This window comes from Colletotrichum chrysophilum (genome assembly GCF_026319265.1).
Source record: "Colletotrichum chrysophilum strain AFK26 chromosome Unknown scaffold_22, whole genome shotgun sequence".
NCBI lineage: Eukaryota > Fungi > Ascomycota > Sordariomycetes > Glomerellales > Glomerellaceae > Colletotrichum > Colletotrichum chrysophilum.
This window is the reverse complement of record NW_026517309.1, coordinates 153185-166782: the sequence shown is the minus strand read 5'-3', so window position 1 is coordinate 166782 and position 13598 is coordinate 153185. Positions and strand designations below refer to the sequence as shown.

The 13598-nt window shown below is 56.5% G+C and overlaps 4 protein-coding genes and 2 non-coding genes across 6 annotated transcripts; 3 read left to right on the top strand and 3 right to left on the bottom strand.

Annotated features, from left to right (window-relative positions):
* Window positions 1-1860: 1860 nt before the first annotated feature.
* COL26b_003809 (uncharacterized protein) lies at window positions 1861-2652 on the top strand (the record flags this gene model as incomplete). Its single annotated transcript, XM_053176698.1, has 1 exon — window positions 1861-2652. One exon carries the CDS (start codon window positions 1861-1863, stop codon window positions 2650-2652), a length of 792 nt encoding a protein of 263 aa, XP_053039308.1.
* Window positions 2653-2739: 87 nt separating this feature from the next.
* COL26b_003808 (uncharacterized protein) lies at window positions 2740-4116 on the bottom strand (the record flags this gene model as incomplete). Its single annotated transcript, XM_053176697.1, has 1 exon — window positions 2740-4116. The coding sequence occupies one exon, from the start codon at window positions 4114-4116 to the stop codon at window positions 2740-2742; it is 1377 nt and encodes a 458-aa protein (XP_053039307.1).
* A 1341-nt stretch (window positions 4117-5457) lies between these two features.
* COL26b_003807 lies at window positions 5458-5568 on the top strand. Its single transcript has one exon. It is a non-coding gene; the product is annotated as a tRNA-Leu (tRNA).
* A 744-nt stretch (window positions 5569-6312) lies between these two features.
* COL26b_003806 (uncharacterized protein) lies at window positions 6313-7222 on the top strand (the record flags this gene model as incomplete). Its single annotated transcript, XM_053176696.1, has 2 exons — window positions 6313-6628; window positions 6723-7222. The coding sequence occupies 2 exons, from the start codon at window positions 6313-6315 to the stop codon at window positions 7220-7222; spliced, it is 816 nt and encodes a 271-aa protein (XP_053039306.1).
* A 314-nt stretch (window positions 7223-7536) lies between these two features.
* COL26b_003805 lies at window positions 7537-7618 on the bottom strand. The gene has a single exon. It is a non-coding gene; the product is annotated as a tRNA-Ala (tRNA).
* A 1289-nt stretch (window positions 7619-8907) lies between these two features.
* COL26b_003804 (uncharacterized protein) lies at window positions 8908-10388 on the bottom strand (the record flags this gene model as incomplete). The annotated part of the gene is made up of 2 exons (XM_053176695.1): window positions 8908-10197; window positions 10275-10388. The coding sequence occupies 2 exons, from the start codon at window positions 10386-10388 to the stop codon at window positions 8908-8910; spliced, it is 1404 nt and encodes a 467-aa protein (XP_053039305.1).
* Between the last annotated feature and the right edge of the window lie 3210 nt (window positions 10389-13598).

Below are 13598 nucleotides of genomic sequence, written 5' to 3'. Positions count from 1 at the left end.
ACCACCATCTTGCCCATCGAACCCATGTCAGAAACCACCCGTGCCGACCTTGTTCCAGTAGCTGCCCTGCGACAGATCGCAGTGATCCGTGGTCCAGCAGCGGGGGGGCTGGATTTCTGAAAGAGACGAGGGTGCTGAATAAGTGCTTAACAACGCCATCAGCTATCATAAGCCTTACGAATACACAGGCAATCCCTTTCCTCGACCACCCTGTCGGCCGTGGGGTAAGGGCGGCACTTCCATTGTCACTTTAGTCTCAGCAACCTGGCAGCCAACGGTGGGGGGGGGAGGCTCTTCTTTTGTGCACGACTGTCTCTAGAGGAGCGCAAATACTTTCGGATCGCGGGTGTATCACGGATTGCCCTCTTGCCGTTCCCTCAAATTGGTATGACGAACCGCGAGACGAACCTAACATCAGGAGCGTTCCTCACTTAGAGTTGAGGCCCTCGAAGGTCAAAGCTCAGCCAGACGGCGGGATGGGATCAGGTACCAAAGCCTGTTTTCCCTCCCATTGTTGCCAAGTGCCGGAGCCGAAGGCATCTTTTGCGAGCGAGGTCCGGAGTTGGCGGTGACGATCGATGGCAGGACGAAGAGATTAGTCTTGACTGACAAATGGCAGCCCATATCCTTCTACGGAGCTCAGAACACGGTGAGCCAATGAAAGAACGCCGGGGATTCCAGTGTCTAAGGTACGACGTGGACTGCACGGAACATCTTTTCTTCATGACTTACACGTGGGACTCATGTTCCCTCTGACCGATCCTGGACGGTTGCGCCCATCGAAATCGTCGTCTGATATCCATGGATTGGATAGGTCCATCAGATCACAAAGCAGATGGTCGCAGATTTCGTCAACCGCCGTCAGCATTCAGTGGAGACACCGCCTGGACCCGACGACGGAGCACTGTGACGCTGCGGCACCCCACACATTGTCGCTGTCGCTGTCGCTGTCATCCCTCGCGCGCGGGTCTGAGTTAAGCGGTTGCTAAGCTGCACCAGCGCCATGATCCAAGGATGAATCAGCAACACACAGCGCTGGACCCTCACCTGCCGCCGTGATAGGCCGCCCTCGCCGCCGCTGGTACGGATCCGCGCATCGTAACCCGCAGTTACCTCCGTAGGTACACGGTCATGAATCGCTGGGTAATGGTAATACCTTGGTCTTCATTTTCAACATCTGGCTTACAACACCTAGGCCCTGTCCGCTATCGAGATCTCTCGAGGGCTAGGTCACGATAGAAAGACTTGGCTTCGCTGACGGGGGTCACGGAGCAGCCAATGCCCACATCGAGCCTTATCCGCACCACGAAAACGAAACGCATCCAACGTCCGATGCATCGACGGACCCTCACCGCCAACCTCGCCGCACTATTATTGTCTCCGGCTCAGTGACACAGATGCTCGATATGGTGCGAAAACCAGTTCCACTCCCATTTGCCAAAATTGGCAAGCGCCCGCCGACCTTGATGGGGTACGAAACGCTGGATTTCTCGGTGAGTCGGGTCGGTGAACGGAGGTGTGCGCTCTCACCTGGGACTCACCTCTCACGCCCGTATCTGGCAACGGCTTCGTCCATTTCAGATTGTCAACTGCTTCACTATGCCAAACACTCTGCCTTGTGCATCTGTGACCGATATCCTTACCACGTCGAGTGAGAAGGATGACAAGTGACTTTTAATTCGCCAAAACGGAAGGGGTCATTAGGTGCATCCTCGGCCTCCTTAGTGAACGGTGTCAGCATTGGCATCAAAAAGGGAAACTCGTAAGTATCACTCATTCATCTAATCTGATTACAGTGGCTCCATCTTTCGCATTCTGTCTCGAGTGCAAAATCTTCAAAGAAGCATCTCAAGTCTCACAATGGGCCAAGAAGCCTCCAAGCCGAAGCCTGGGACCAAGCTCCAGGTCATCGGGGCCGGCCTCCCCCGAACCGGCACGGCCTCCTTCAGCAAAGCCCTCGAAATCCTCCTACACGGGCCCGTCCACCACGGCGGCACCCAAGTCACCAGGGGCCCGGAATCCGAGATCCGCTCCTGGATCGCCGCCCTCGAGCACACCCCGATCAAATCAGCTGAGGACGACAAAGTCGTCCGGGAGACGCTGAGAAACCACCTGGACGACGGCTTCGCCGCCGTGCTCGACGTGCCCGGCATGCTCTTCCTCGAGGAGCTGCTCGAGATGCACCCCGGCGTCAAGGTCATCTGCACCGTCCGCGATCCGGACGCGTGGGTCCGCAGCATCCAAAAGACGGGCAACGCGTCTCTGCAGGCCTTTCTGTCGTTTGCACTGTTTCTCGTCCCGACCATGCGCTGGTTCCCGCGGTACATTGATGCGATCCCCAAGGGTCGCTGGGGCGAGCTGTTTCCTCACGAAGCTCCTGTGCCGGACCGCGCCGTGTGGGACACCCACCAGGCGTGGCTGAGAAGGGTGGTGCCCGCGGATCAGCTGGTGTTCTACCATGTTAAGGACGGGTGGGAGCCTTTGTGCAAGGCTCTCGGGAAGCCGATCCCGGATGTGCCGTTTCCGAACGTCAACGACGGGGACGCTATGGATGCTTTTGCGAAAGAGCAGATCATGCGCGGGCTGGCTCGGTGGGCGGTTGTGTTTGGCGGCGTCGCGGCAGTGGCTTGCGGTTGGTGGTGGATGCGGTGACTCTACAAGTGCGTCTTGATAGCCGCGATCAACGTGGAACAGAGCCCTCTTAATATACACGATTGCGATACATTACTGGCCACTGACTCAAGCCTTCAGAGACCGCTCTTGCTTCAGCTGGAAGATCTTGGCCAGCGTGAAGCAGAAACATCCCACCGTCAGAGCCGCTGCTCCGTACCCGATCATGGCCTGCCACTCCACCTCGCTGTATCCTCCCAGGATTGCGCCGGCAATAGGCGTGCCGATGAGGATCGAGATGCCCGAGGTGAAGTTCATCATGCCCATGCGCGTCCCCACGCGGCCCAGGTCCGGCGACAGACTCACGATGACGCTCGGCGTGATGCTGACCATGCCTCCCGAAAAACAACCGTAGATAATGGCGAACACAATCAGGCCCGCCATGTTGTTGATCCCCAGCCACGCAAACATCATGATCGCCGCCCCCGCAGCGAGCGACGTCTGCACGTACACCGCGCTGATCTTGTCCGCGAGGTAGTTGGGCACCACCCGCCCAGGGATGCTCCCCGCGCTCAGCAGCGTCACAAAGTACGACGAGAAGGACGCCGGGCCGATGCCGCGGCTGACTGCGAACAGCTGGATGTAGAAGAAGGCAATGTACATGGACAGGAACGCGAAGAAGGAGCCGACCATGACCAGCATGAAGGCCGGGTCGCGCAGCGCCGTCCGGTCGATGAGCGACCGCTTATGCCCCGACGGCGGCAGACGCGTGTGCATCCACAGTGCCGGGATGACGGACAGCCCGAGCAGGATGAAGCCCATGATGCGCGTCGCCCACCCGAAGCCGATGACGGGCTGCAGCCGGCCGAAGATGATGGGGAACACCATGCCCGCGATCGGGGAGCCCGTGGCCGCGATGCCGATGACGAAGGAGCGGCGCTTGAGGAAGTACTGGCTGAGGATCGCCGTCGAGGGGAGGAAGGTCAGCCCGCAGCCGAGGCCGATGCACACGCCCTGCGCGAGCAGGACCTGCCAGTAGGTCGTGCACAGCGAGGTCATGAACTGGCCGAGGAGGATGAGGAAGAGCCCCGCCCAGAGGAGCTCGCGGAAGTAGCCCGCGTCGTACAGCGGGCCGGAGACGGGCCCGACGAGCATCAGCAGCGCGCCCTGCAGCGAGCCGATCCAGGAGATGGCCGAGGGCGTCGCGGCGAGGGTCGTCTCGTAGTAGGTCTGGTACACGCCGAAGGTGTTGACGAGGCCCCACGTGGCGGCGAGGACGACCCAGGACCCGAGGACCTGGAGCCAGGCCTCGAGCCCGCCATCTGGGACGGCGCCGGGGTCGGATGTCGTGGGCGCCGCCGCCGCGGAGGGTTGGGTTTCGGGGTCGTTGTCCGAGTTCGAGCCGGGCGTGAGAGTCGTTTCGGAGGGGTGGTTTAAACGGAGGCCCGGGGGCGCGGAGCCGTGCTTCTCATCGGCTTCGGCGGCCGGGTCTCGGGCCGAAGACATGTTCTAGATTTTTTGAGCTGGAATTTTTGCTCGTCGTTTCGTGGTGATGTTGTCCCGAGAGGGGGATCGTTGGTTCATGCAAGCCTCCTTGGCGGGTGAACCTTGCTCGTTGCGACGTTGCGACGGCGATCCTTTCGAAGATCTAGTCGGGAAATCTGCCCGGCGGCTCAAGTCGATGTTATAAGTGAGAGAAGGAGCGATTAAACATTAAATATGTGTTTCCCCCAAACGAGCGTGGTCTTATCCTGATCTGACGCCGAGCAAAAGGAAACGAAAGGTCGGAAGATGTATTAGAAATCGGGAAGTGGAAGCGGCAAAGGACCAGTGGCGGCGGCGGCAGACCGACGGACATTTAAAAAAGGGATGGCACATGGGAAACTATGGAACTCTGCGTATTGCACCATTTGCAAGGGTCCACTGTTCCCTATCTTTGGGGGCCGTGTAAAAGAAAAAAAATCTTTGTTGATGGATTTGAGATGCGCATCCGCCACCTCGTCCCGGCAGTGCGGATGCCAGGGCATGGGAGGGTTGCGATCGGGAGGCTTCTCCCGAGAAAGTGATGGTTTGGAGGTCTGTCTAATACACCTTGGTACTAGTGAACATATCCAAAGAATAGGTGAAGATGTAAGTGATATCTATCGCAGCCAATGCTCGACCCATGAGGGCCGCAACTGGCCTTCTTCCAGCAACAGACGCCTCGCCCAGAGGAGGCCAAACATGTTGGCAGGGTGAAAGCAACAAAAGAATCAGAAGCAGGCTTGAAAGATTGCCGACGTCAACTCCCGTCCTCTGCTGGTCTCCGCTGTATTCCCACCGGCTAGGCCGAGTCCAGCTTAGGCTTCCCGGTGCACTGACGACTGGACCTTTGGGGACTCGAATGATTTCCACATTTTGACGACGACGACGATAACGGAGGCCCACGGGGGAGCATGTTCTCGGCGGTATGCGGCCGCCGAGGCCGGTGCGGACGGGCCCATGCCGGAGGCCATTTGCATCCGAGACATTCGGTCTTGTTGGAGGGAGGTGATGTGAGGGCAGTGAAGCTCATACGATGATGAAGTCAGCCAGAGCTGGCGCGCAAACCTTGGGCCAGAGGTTGAGCGGTGGTTTGGGGCTTCAGCTTTGACGTGGTAGGTGAGCGAAAGCTTGCTGTACTCAGAAAGAAAACCATCTCAGATGATGTGAAGTCAACTGCAGAATGCCAAAGCCAAAGAAAAAAACCACCGGGCCCAGCAACTGGACGGAAGCTGTGCTTCGGATGAAGCTTGCTTGCAACTGGGCGAGGTCTCCACACCTGCGCGCAAGGGTACTCCAGCAATGAAGTTGCCTCGGAAATCATCGGGCAACTTGGCCGAGCGGTCTAAGGCGCCAGACTCAAGCGACGAGCTTGTCCTTCCAAAGGGCAGTATTCTGGTATCGAAAGATGCGTGAGTTCGAATCTCACAGTTGTCATTTTTGCCTTTTTATCGTCATCGGAATAGTCTCAGACATACTGAATTTTTGATCTCCGACGCTTAGACGCAGTTCATTGCGGATTGATGGGTTGCCAATAGTCAACAATATCATTTAATTGTTAGCGACATTTGTTATTCACAGGAAGGAAGCTAGCTGCCCAGTGGGGATTATGCTTAACTCGTTAGGCTTTTGAGCTTGGCTTTGGCAGCCTGCAAGTGCGAATGTTGGCGCAAATCTTGTGGGCGCATGGGTAAAGTATCTCATTCACCACCGACCTCAATCAATCCATCCCAATCTTTGTGACCGAATCTCGGATTTCTACCATCGCAAGTATTATTCAGAGAAAAGAGTCCACGGCCACATGACAATGGGTCACCCTCAAGTCCTTTCGCCCAGGGTACGTACAGACGCACGGGTCACCGTTTCCCGCCGCTCCGCCGTTCTCAGACACAAAGTGTCGGATCTCCTTCAGATCATCGACCGGCCAGCGACGCCACGCACCGCCGTTGGGAGGGACATCAGCCCAGAGGGTGTTTCACGTTGGCCGAATAATAGGGACATGATGCCGCGTCCTTGGCTGGCGGCCCAGAAGTCTGGGCCTTGGGTTTTCTATCCTTCAACGATCGAATTATTAGTTTGAAGCGTTCGATAGTCAGGCTGTATCTTGTTCTTCGAAGAAGACATACATAGCCATCGTCATCACTCATCAAGAGCTCCCTCTGTTATACGACAACCGACACCATGAATCACGGCTACTCAGACACCCGCCGCGGTGTCTCGCCTCACAATGACTCCATGACCGACATCAGCGTGTCGCTGCTGAGCGAAGACGACAAGCCGTGGAAGCAAGCAGACATCGAAGACGGCGGCGGTTGCGCAACAAGACGAAGCCGGTGCGCCAAGAAATGCGAGGCCTTCAGGCGCTGGCGCTGGGTATTCGACACGGCGCTGATGCTCGTCGTCGTCGGCCTCCTCGTCGAGAGACGATACCTCCAGTCGCCCGCCCGCGACAAGCGCCTCGAACCCGTCGGCGACCTCACAGGCTTCGCGCCAGAATGTTCGTCTCTTCCCCATCCCAGTCGAATCTCCTCTTGGCTAACACAAGAAACCTCCAGTCACCCAGCAAATAACAACCTTCCACCCGACAACAGATTTCGTCCCCGACGACCCAAAGTCGCTCTTCACCAACGCCTCCCTCCAGGAGAACTGGCTCAAGATGGTGCCCCGCGGCCTCGGCTACCTCGAGGTCAAGAACCCGCGCGCCCACAGCAACCTCCCCGTGCCGCTGCCCGAGTTCGCCCCGCGCACCGTCTTCACCACCTCCATGACGCACCAGCTGCACTGCCTCTACGCCATCCTCGAGAGCTACGCCGGCCTCTCCGTCAACGGCTCCGCCGCCGTCGACATGCACTCCCACATCCCAGAGGGCACCGAGGGCGCCGACGGGCCCTGGCACCTCCAGCACTGCTTCGAGTACCTGCGCCAGGCCATCCTGTGTTCGGGCGACGTCGCGCTCGAGGGCACCCAGACAACCTTCCCCCCCGGGTTCACGGGCAGCGACGGCTGGGACGCGAAGCACGTGTGCAAGGACCCCAAGCAGGTGTATGAGTACCTCGACAAGAACCGCGCATTGGACGATCACTGGATTTGATAACATCTTGGGATGAAAATTGGAGTTTTGGGGAACGGGCTGTTTTTGGGTTATCGGCGTTTTGGGACGGGAGGTGTTCACTTTACGGCCAGAGCCCGCAAAGCATGGATGAAATGATTGAGACACTTTGTACATACAGGCCGGCCGAAGTCTTTTTGCCTAGCGAACCAAGCCATGTTTTTATTGTTTACCACCACCGCAATCTGTATTGTGAGCTGTTGCACAGCTGTTTTGAAAGACGCTAAAAGTCAAGAAATGCGTGCGAAGACCCTCAAAGCAAAAACGCATCAGTCGTAAGAATCAGCAAAAGGTCATGGACGTTTAGGGGATTGAACCCTAGACCTTCCGCAGATGCGAGTATGCAAAGCGGACGCGCTACCACTGCGCCAAACGCCCATCAACGCGTTATGTGAATAACTTCGGATACTGTCATTGGGTCACAGAGTAGTACATGTACGACGAGCGCAAATGTTGCATATTCGCTCCGGATAGTGAATCCCGCTCCAGCTTTGCTTATGCTAATCGTCAAGGGCTTTTGATCAGTCGCCCTCCGTTTCTCATGCTTTTTCATCGATTATAAGATTGATGCAGAGGCCAGGATGTGTTGATGGAAACGACCTCAGGTGACAGGGAATACCACCAAACAAAAGCAGTCCGCGTCGGGCCTTACTGTACTGGACAGAAAGAATGACTCATTTGAGACGAGCTGCTTGAAGTGACGGTAAAATAAGCTGAGGATTTTGGGGAGTCTCCAAGCACCCGTTGATGATTCCCTGCTTCCCCCTGCTGTCGTCTGATTGCCTCCAATAGGGCTGCTTGCACAAACTCAATAACCCATCCCCGGTTACTCAAAGGTTACGTGCAGCAGAACCTTCACCTAGGGCGAATGTGTATCGTTGAAGAGTAAGAGAAATAGCGCTTTGTGAGCTTGACGTCGACGAACAAAAATCCTGAGCACATCCGAGGCCCTTGAGTGTCTTGGCTGCACTTGGTTCTGATCGGTCCTGCTGATACAAATACTGCGCATGGGTTTTCCGCAAGTTCTTCTACAGCCTTTTACGATCGCTCGTCTTCGATCCGGTGGAAAACCGGAGGCAGAGTCAAGCATTGGGCCAAGATGCTTGGCAAGTGCAAACAGGTCAGGACCCAAAATCAAGACTAGGCCAAGCATCAGGAATTGACCTTCGACTTGGCCCCAGCAACTTGGCCATGTCATAAGAGCAAGGGTTACTTACATACAATGCAGATCATAAAGCATACCTTCCGTGCACTCGAGGAGCACTCGGCAGATAATACCGTCGAGAGCAGTATAACCAATGAGCACAGAAAGTCATTTTCAGAGTGAAAGCTTGAAATGATTGCTTCGAAATATGATGGTACCTCGGGCGCGCAGGCCGCAGAGGTGCAAAACCTCCTGAACACGCTCTGGTATCCTTTATAACTCCCTGTCCAGGCCGAGACTCGCCCAACGCCGATATCCAGTTTACTGGTAAGGTACTATACAATGAGTTTGGAGAGCTTGCCTCGTCCTGACAGCACTCGCTCAGTGTGTATGTGATTTGCCGATTCAGGCCATATGTATCAAAAAAGATCGCCACCAAATTTTCTTCCTTTGCACGGGGGCTCATTAAATCCAGCCATCATTCATCCGGTTTTCTTCCTTCTCTTCTATCCAGGATCAACCGTCACCTCTCGTCATCACGAGGCCTGGCGCTGGATGGCTCAATCACGATCTGTGGTAATTGCTGTAGCCGAAGGCTTGGTAATTGTGGTATCTTCCTCTGCTGGCTCTGCTGGCTTTGCTGCCCCGGTTGGCCAGTCGTGTGCTCCTCCGCGGCCAAGTCGGCCATATCTGAGGCAAGATTGTCTGCGCGTTGTTGAGAGGGTCCGGGATAGGTCGGAGGGGGTTCGACATTTGGCCGAGGAGTGTTGCTTCTGGAGTGTTCATCGTCGAGGGAAACTTCGTCGTATCCGGGAGGAGAGTAGATGGGGATGCCGGCCTCTCCAACATCGGCCTCTCCAACATCGGCCTCGATAATCTCAGGGCTCGAACCGGCTCTCGTGTCTAGACGGGGCGTATCTGGTCGCGAGTTCGCCCGGGATCTCGGCAGCCCAGGAGAGGGGAGGTCGCTGTCGATACTCATAACGGAGCTACCTCTCCTGTGGCCCGACTCGGCAACGGACCTGGTTGATGTGGCGGCAATACTAGCAGCGTCCGATAACAAGCCCATCCTCTCGCTTTCCTGGCTGTTGGCTCGAATTCGGGTGCCATCGTGACGTGCAACGCCAAGATCGGCGTAAGATACGCTAGAGACATTTCTTTGGCGTTCGGCCTTGATACGTTCATGCTCTTCGCGGAGGACGCCAACGACACTGTTGTTGCTGGCGTTGCGGGCTTGTGTGCGGATGTTCTCCAGAGCGACGTGGTCGCCACGGTCTCGCGCTTCGCGACGCTCTCTCCTCCTCTCCTCGCGTTCGGCAAGTTCTTGTCGTCGAGCCAGGCGAATCTGATACAGTGCTTCCATCTCTTGGTCACGCAGTTCCTCCTCATTCTCCTCCGTCGGGTACTCAATGACAACATCCACACCGCCACGCTCGCCTTCACGACCCAAAACCTGTTCGTTATCGTTGGCATCGACCCTGTAAGCTGGTAGGGTCATGACTGAGCGAATAGAAGTGTTGCGGTTCACGGCGCTGTTGGGGGAGCGGCTGTCGGCCTGTGACTGGTTGGCGGAGGCATCGAAGCGCAGGGAAGTCGGGCCAGTACGGGAGCTGCGGGTGGCTAGCTGTTCGGTGGAGTTTGATTCTTCATCCTGAGCCTGTTGGTACCTGCTCCGGCCAGCGCCCGTGTTCCATATTTTGAGAAAGCCTCCACGGGAGGAGTTTTTCGAGGGTTGGCGATTGCGTCGAGAGGCGCGGAAGGAGAATATTACAAAGGCGACGAAGATAATGAGGACCAGGGCGGCGAGGATTGCCTGTAATGGCGATAGGTGTTAGTGGTGTTGTTGACTGGCACGAGCGGCTCGGGGCCATGGCATGATAGTGTACTTACAATGATGGTGACTTTCCTGGGATCGCTATCGCCGTCACGTCGACGCAAGGCCCCGGACGAGTGCTCTCGAGCAGCTCCCAGCAACTGCAGAGGTATTCGCATATTGAGATACATGTTGGTAAAGAAACGAGTGACAAAGGATGGAGGGCGCAGAGCGGAAGAGGCGGCGGTTAAGAGGGCGGAGGTGACTAAGGTAAGGCGTAAGGCGAATTACGGCGGGGCGTCCCAGCTGCGCAGGGCAAAAAATAAGCGTCAGAGCTGGGACATTGAGAACCGACGATTGACAACAGCAGATGGAGAAGCGGAATATGGAGGAATTCGCGACGCGCGAAATGTAATCGAAGTCGGTTGCGAGAAGGGTTTTCTTCCGGTGGGTTGGAGGAACGGTACGAGACAGGAAGGAGGGAAGCAGCGGCGGGAAGCGCAGACTGCTGGCTGGTAGGTGTGTGTGAGTGTGTGTGAGAGAGGTGCGGATGAGGTGAGCGAGGTGAGGCAAGGTAAGGTCAGGAAGGAATGGAACAACAGGTGCAGGACAGAGGTGCAGGTCCCAGTTTGCAGGCAAGGTCCCGGGGGGGGCAACCCAAAGGCCAGGTCCAGGTCCAGGTTCAGGACCAGGACCAGGTGCGTTAGTGTACGAGGACGCCAGGTGGGACACGGGATGGGGATTGGAGAGGGTGCCAGTGGGTGTGTTCAGCCAGGAGGTGTAAGAGATGCCTTTTGGGTATTTAGGGACCGACCTCGCCTTATTATTAGCAGGAGCTGAGGGTGGAGGAGAGGGGTTTGAATGGGGAAGAGAGAGAAAGAGAGAGAGAAGAGCAGTGAAGGGTTTACGAATAGGGATGAGGTAGGTAGGTAGGTAAGGATGGATATGAATAAAGTATTGGATGCAAATGGATATGGAGATGGATTCCAGATTATGGATTATGGGAAGGAGGGACGTGGAGGCAGCAGCGTCAAGTCACGGTCACAGGTTTACCGTCAGCCCGGGCAGGCAGGACGCTGGAGGAGGTCAGGTCCAGGTCCCGTCAGCACCACCGTTGTTCGTTCATTCCCCCATTTTGCAGTTCCAGCCAAGCCTTTTCCTTTTTTTGTCTTTTTTTTTTTCTTCGGTTCTGTCTCTCGTGCCTGAGGTGCCATCTCGTTCTCCTTTCGAGCATCTGCAGCTCCGGATGCAATGCAATGCTCGGTGCACGCAGTGCATTCATTTCATTTCGCAGACCACTCCCAAAAACCGCAATCATCATCACCCACCACCAACAAGACAGCAGACCTACCTACCTACCTTACCCAATGCTGTGCAAAGGCCGTCCCTCCGCCGACAACCCTGGGCCTCCAAAAACACGACCTCGACGGAAACACTAACGTCCCACCCCGGGTTCGTGTATGCTCCTTAGTGGGCGCCGGCGGCGGGAACAGCCAGACCCTGAGCCAATCAGCCGCCCCCTCTGCTGCGACGATGCGAGTCGTCGCGTCCTCTGCAAAGGACCCCGCGGATACAGCTCCTCGATGATATCAGACCAAGAGACACCGCCCGTCCCTGATGGCTGGTCCTGCGCCCGAAGGGACCGAACCGCCACGGAAGAGACGGACGCCCAAGAGGCTATGCCCGTTGACACACGACGACGTCCACACTGGATGAGGCTCTCCGGATGGCAGGGGAAGCAATCAATGCAACTTTTTGAGTTTACAGAAGATGGCACCTGTCCAACTGGTGTTCGTCGAATGAACAACCCCTCGAATATTCATCTATTGCAGCCGGGAACATACGCGACGGGAAACACGAACGGGCGAAACAATGCGGAGGGAAGAGCCCTGTCGTGTCCAGCAAACGGACCAAGCCGAATCTCGGGAACCGACCTCTCCATCAATGCGTCTCCCGCGCTTCCTTCGATTAGATTCAAGCAATTGGTATTCTCTCGGCCTTCACCGACGAACCACTTCACGCGCCCATCTCCAGCTGTATGCCGTCAGACCCTAAACATTCCCAGTTCAACATAAGCCATCAAGCCACCAAGCCATCGCCGCCTCATTACCAGTCAGCCCAACCCCGACCTCCAGTCTCGGGGCTTGAGGCGGTGCGCCAGGCGGTGCTGCCGTCAAACCTGTTGGTCAATCGTCAGTGGTCACCACCACCCAGCCCTGCCCACTTCTCCGGCCCCTTGGTCCATGGCTGTCCTGGCTGCTGCAACGCTACAACGCTCCATTCGATCCCACTCTGTCCAAACGCTCACCTCAAAGTATCGAGACCCAAAACTTTTGGACCACCGCAGCGTCACTTCTCCATCGCGACCCCCATCTCGTCCTTGACACGGGGTCCACGCGTGACATCAGACGAAACACTGTCTTCCTCCTGGCGACGATGCAGTCTTTGTTTTCGAGGGTGACGGATACCAGCTTTATCCTGTTCCAGGACACTGAGTTCGCTTCTGTAACTTCCCGTTCCCGCGTAGCGACTCGACCAGCAATGAGGCGCTTCAGGAGTGACGAGGTCGCCATGCCGCTGGCCTCCTTGCTTTCCTCGGTCTTGTTACCCACATGAGGAAGGACATCAGCGCGCTCGAGCGCTCAGGGTCGTCTCCAGTTTTGCCCGTGCTACTATTTCAAGCAACATCATGACCCAAAGCACAACAAGCATCACCGCCCAGTGACGACCCATCAACGAAATGTTCCCACTTCCAAGAGACCTCAAACACAAGAATTGTTCGCTGATGCCTGGGATGCATTACCCTCCAGCCACCGCCCTCTCGACATGTTCTCATGACTGATATCCAAGAATGCGCTCTGCCACAGCCCACAGACGTTGCAGGGTTCCCCAGCCCGATCAAAGTGCAAAAACTAATCCCGTAGCCGCCAACCACACCAGTTGGCAGAGCCTAGGAGACTTCTGGACGACAGCAAGGATGCCCCGCCATGAGGCGCACCGCCTCATCCCCCAATCGCACTGTGGCTTTTGCGCTGTCCCATCGCAACCAACGGCAGGATGAACAGAGCCCTGTTTGATCACCAGCCTCTGATATCTCGCGCAACTACAAAGTCATCCTTGCGATATGATGCCTGTTGCCAGCCATGCGCTGATGCCCGCATACCATTGCGAATTCTATCCTGGCTCCAAATGCCCAAACCTGCAAGTTCTCCACGCTGTGCCCTACTCTCAGGGACGGATGGCTGGTCTCAATGCAAGTCTCAGACAAGACGCACTTGTCTAAGACCTGCCTGCATGTCGTCTTAAATTGCCCAATCGCCTGGCTGTGCCCTCTCATTCGCAGCTCCTCGCGAGTAGCGCTGACAGAGGCGGAACGGGGTGGCATCCCACTTTCGTCCATA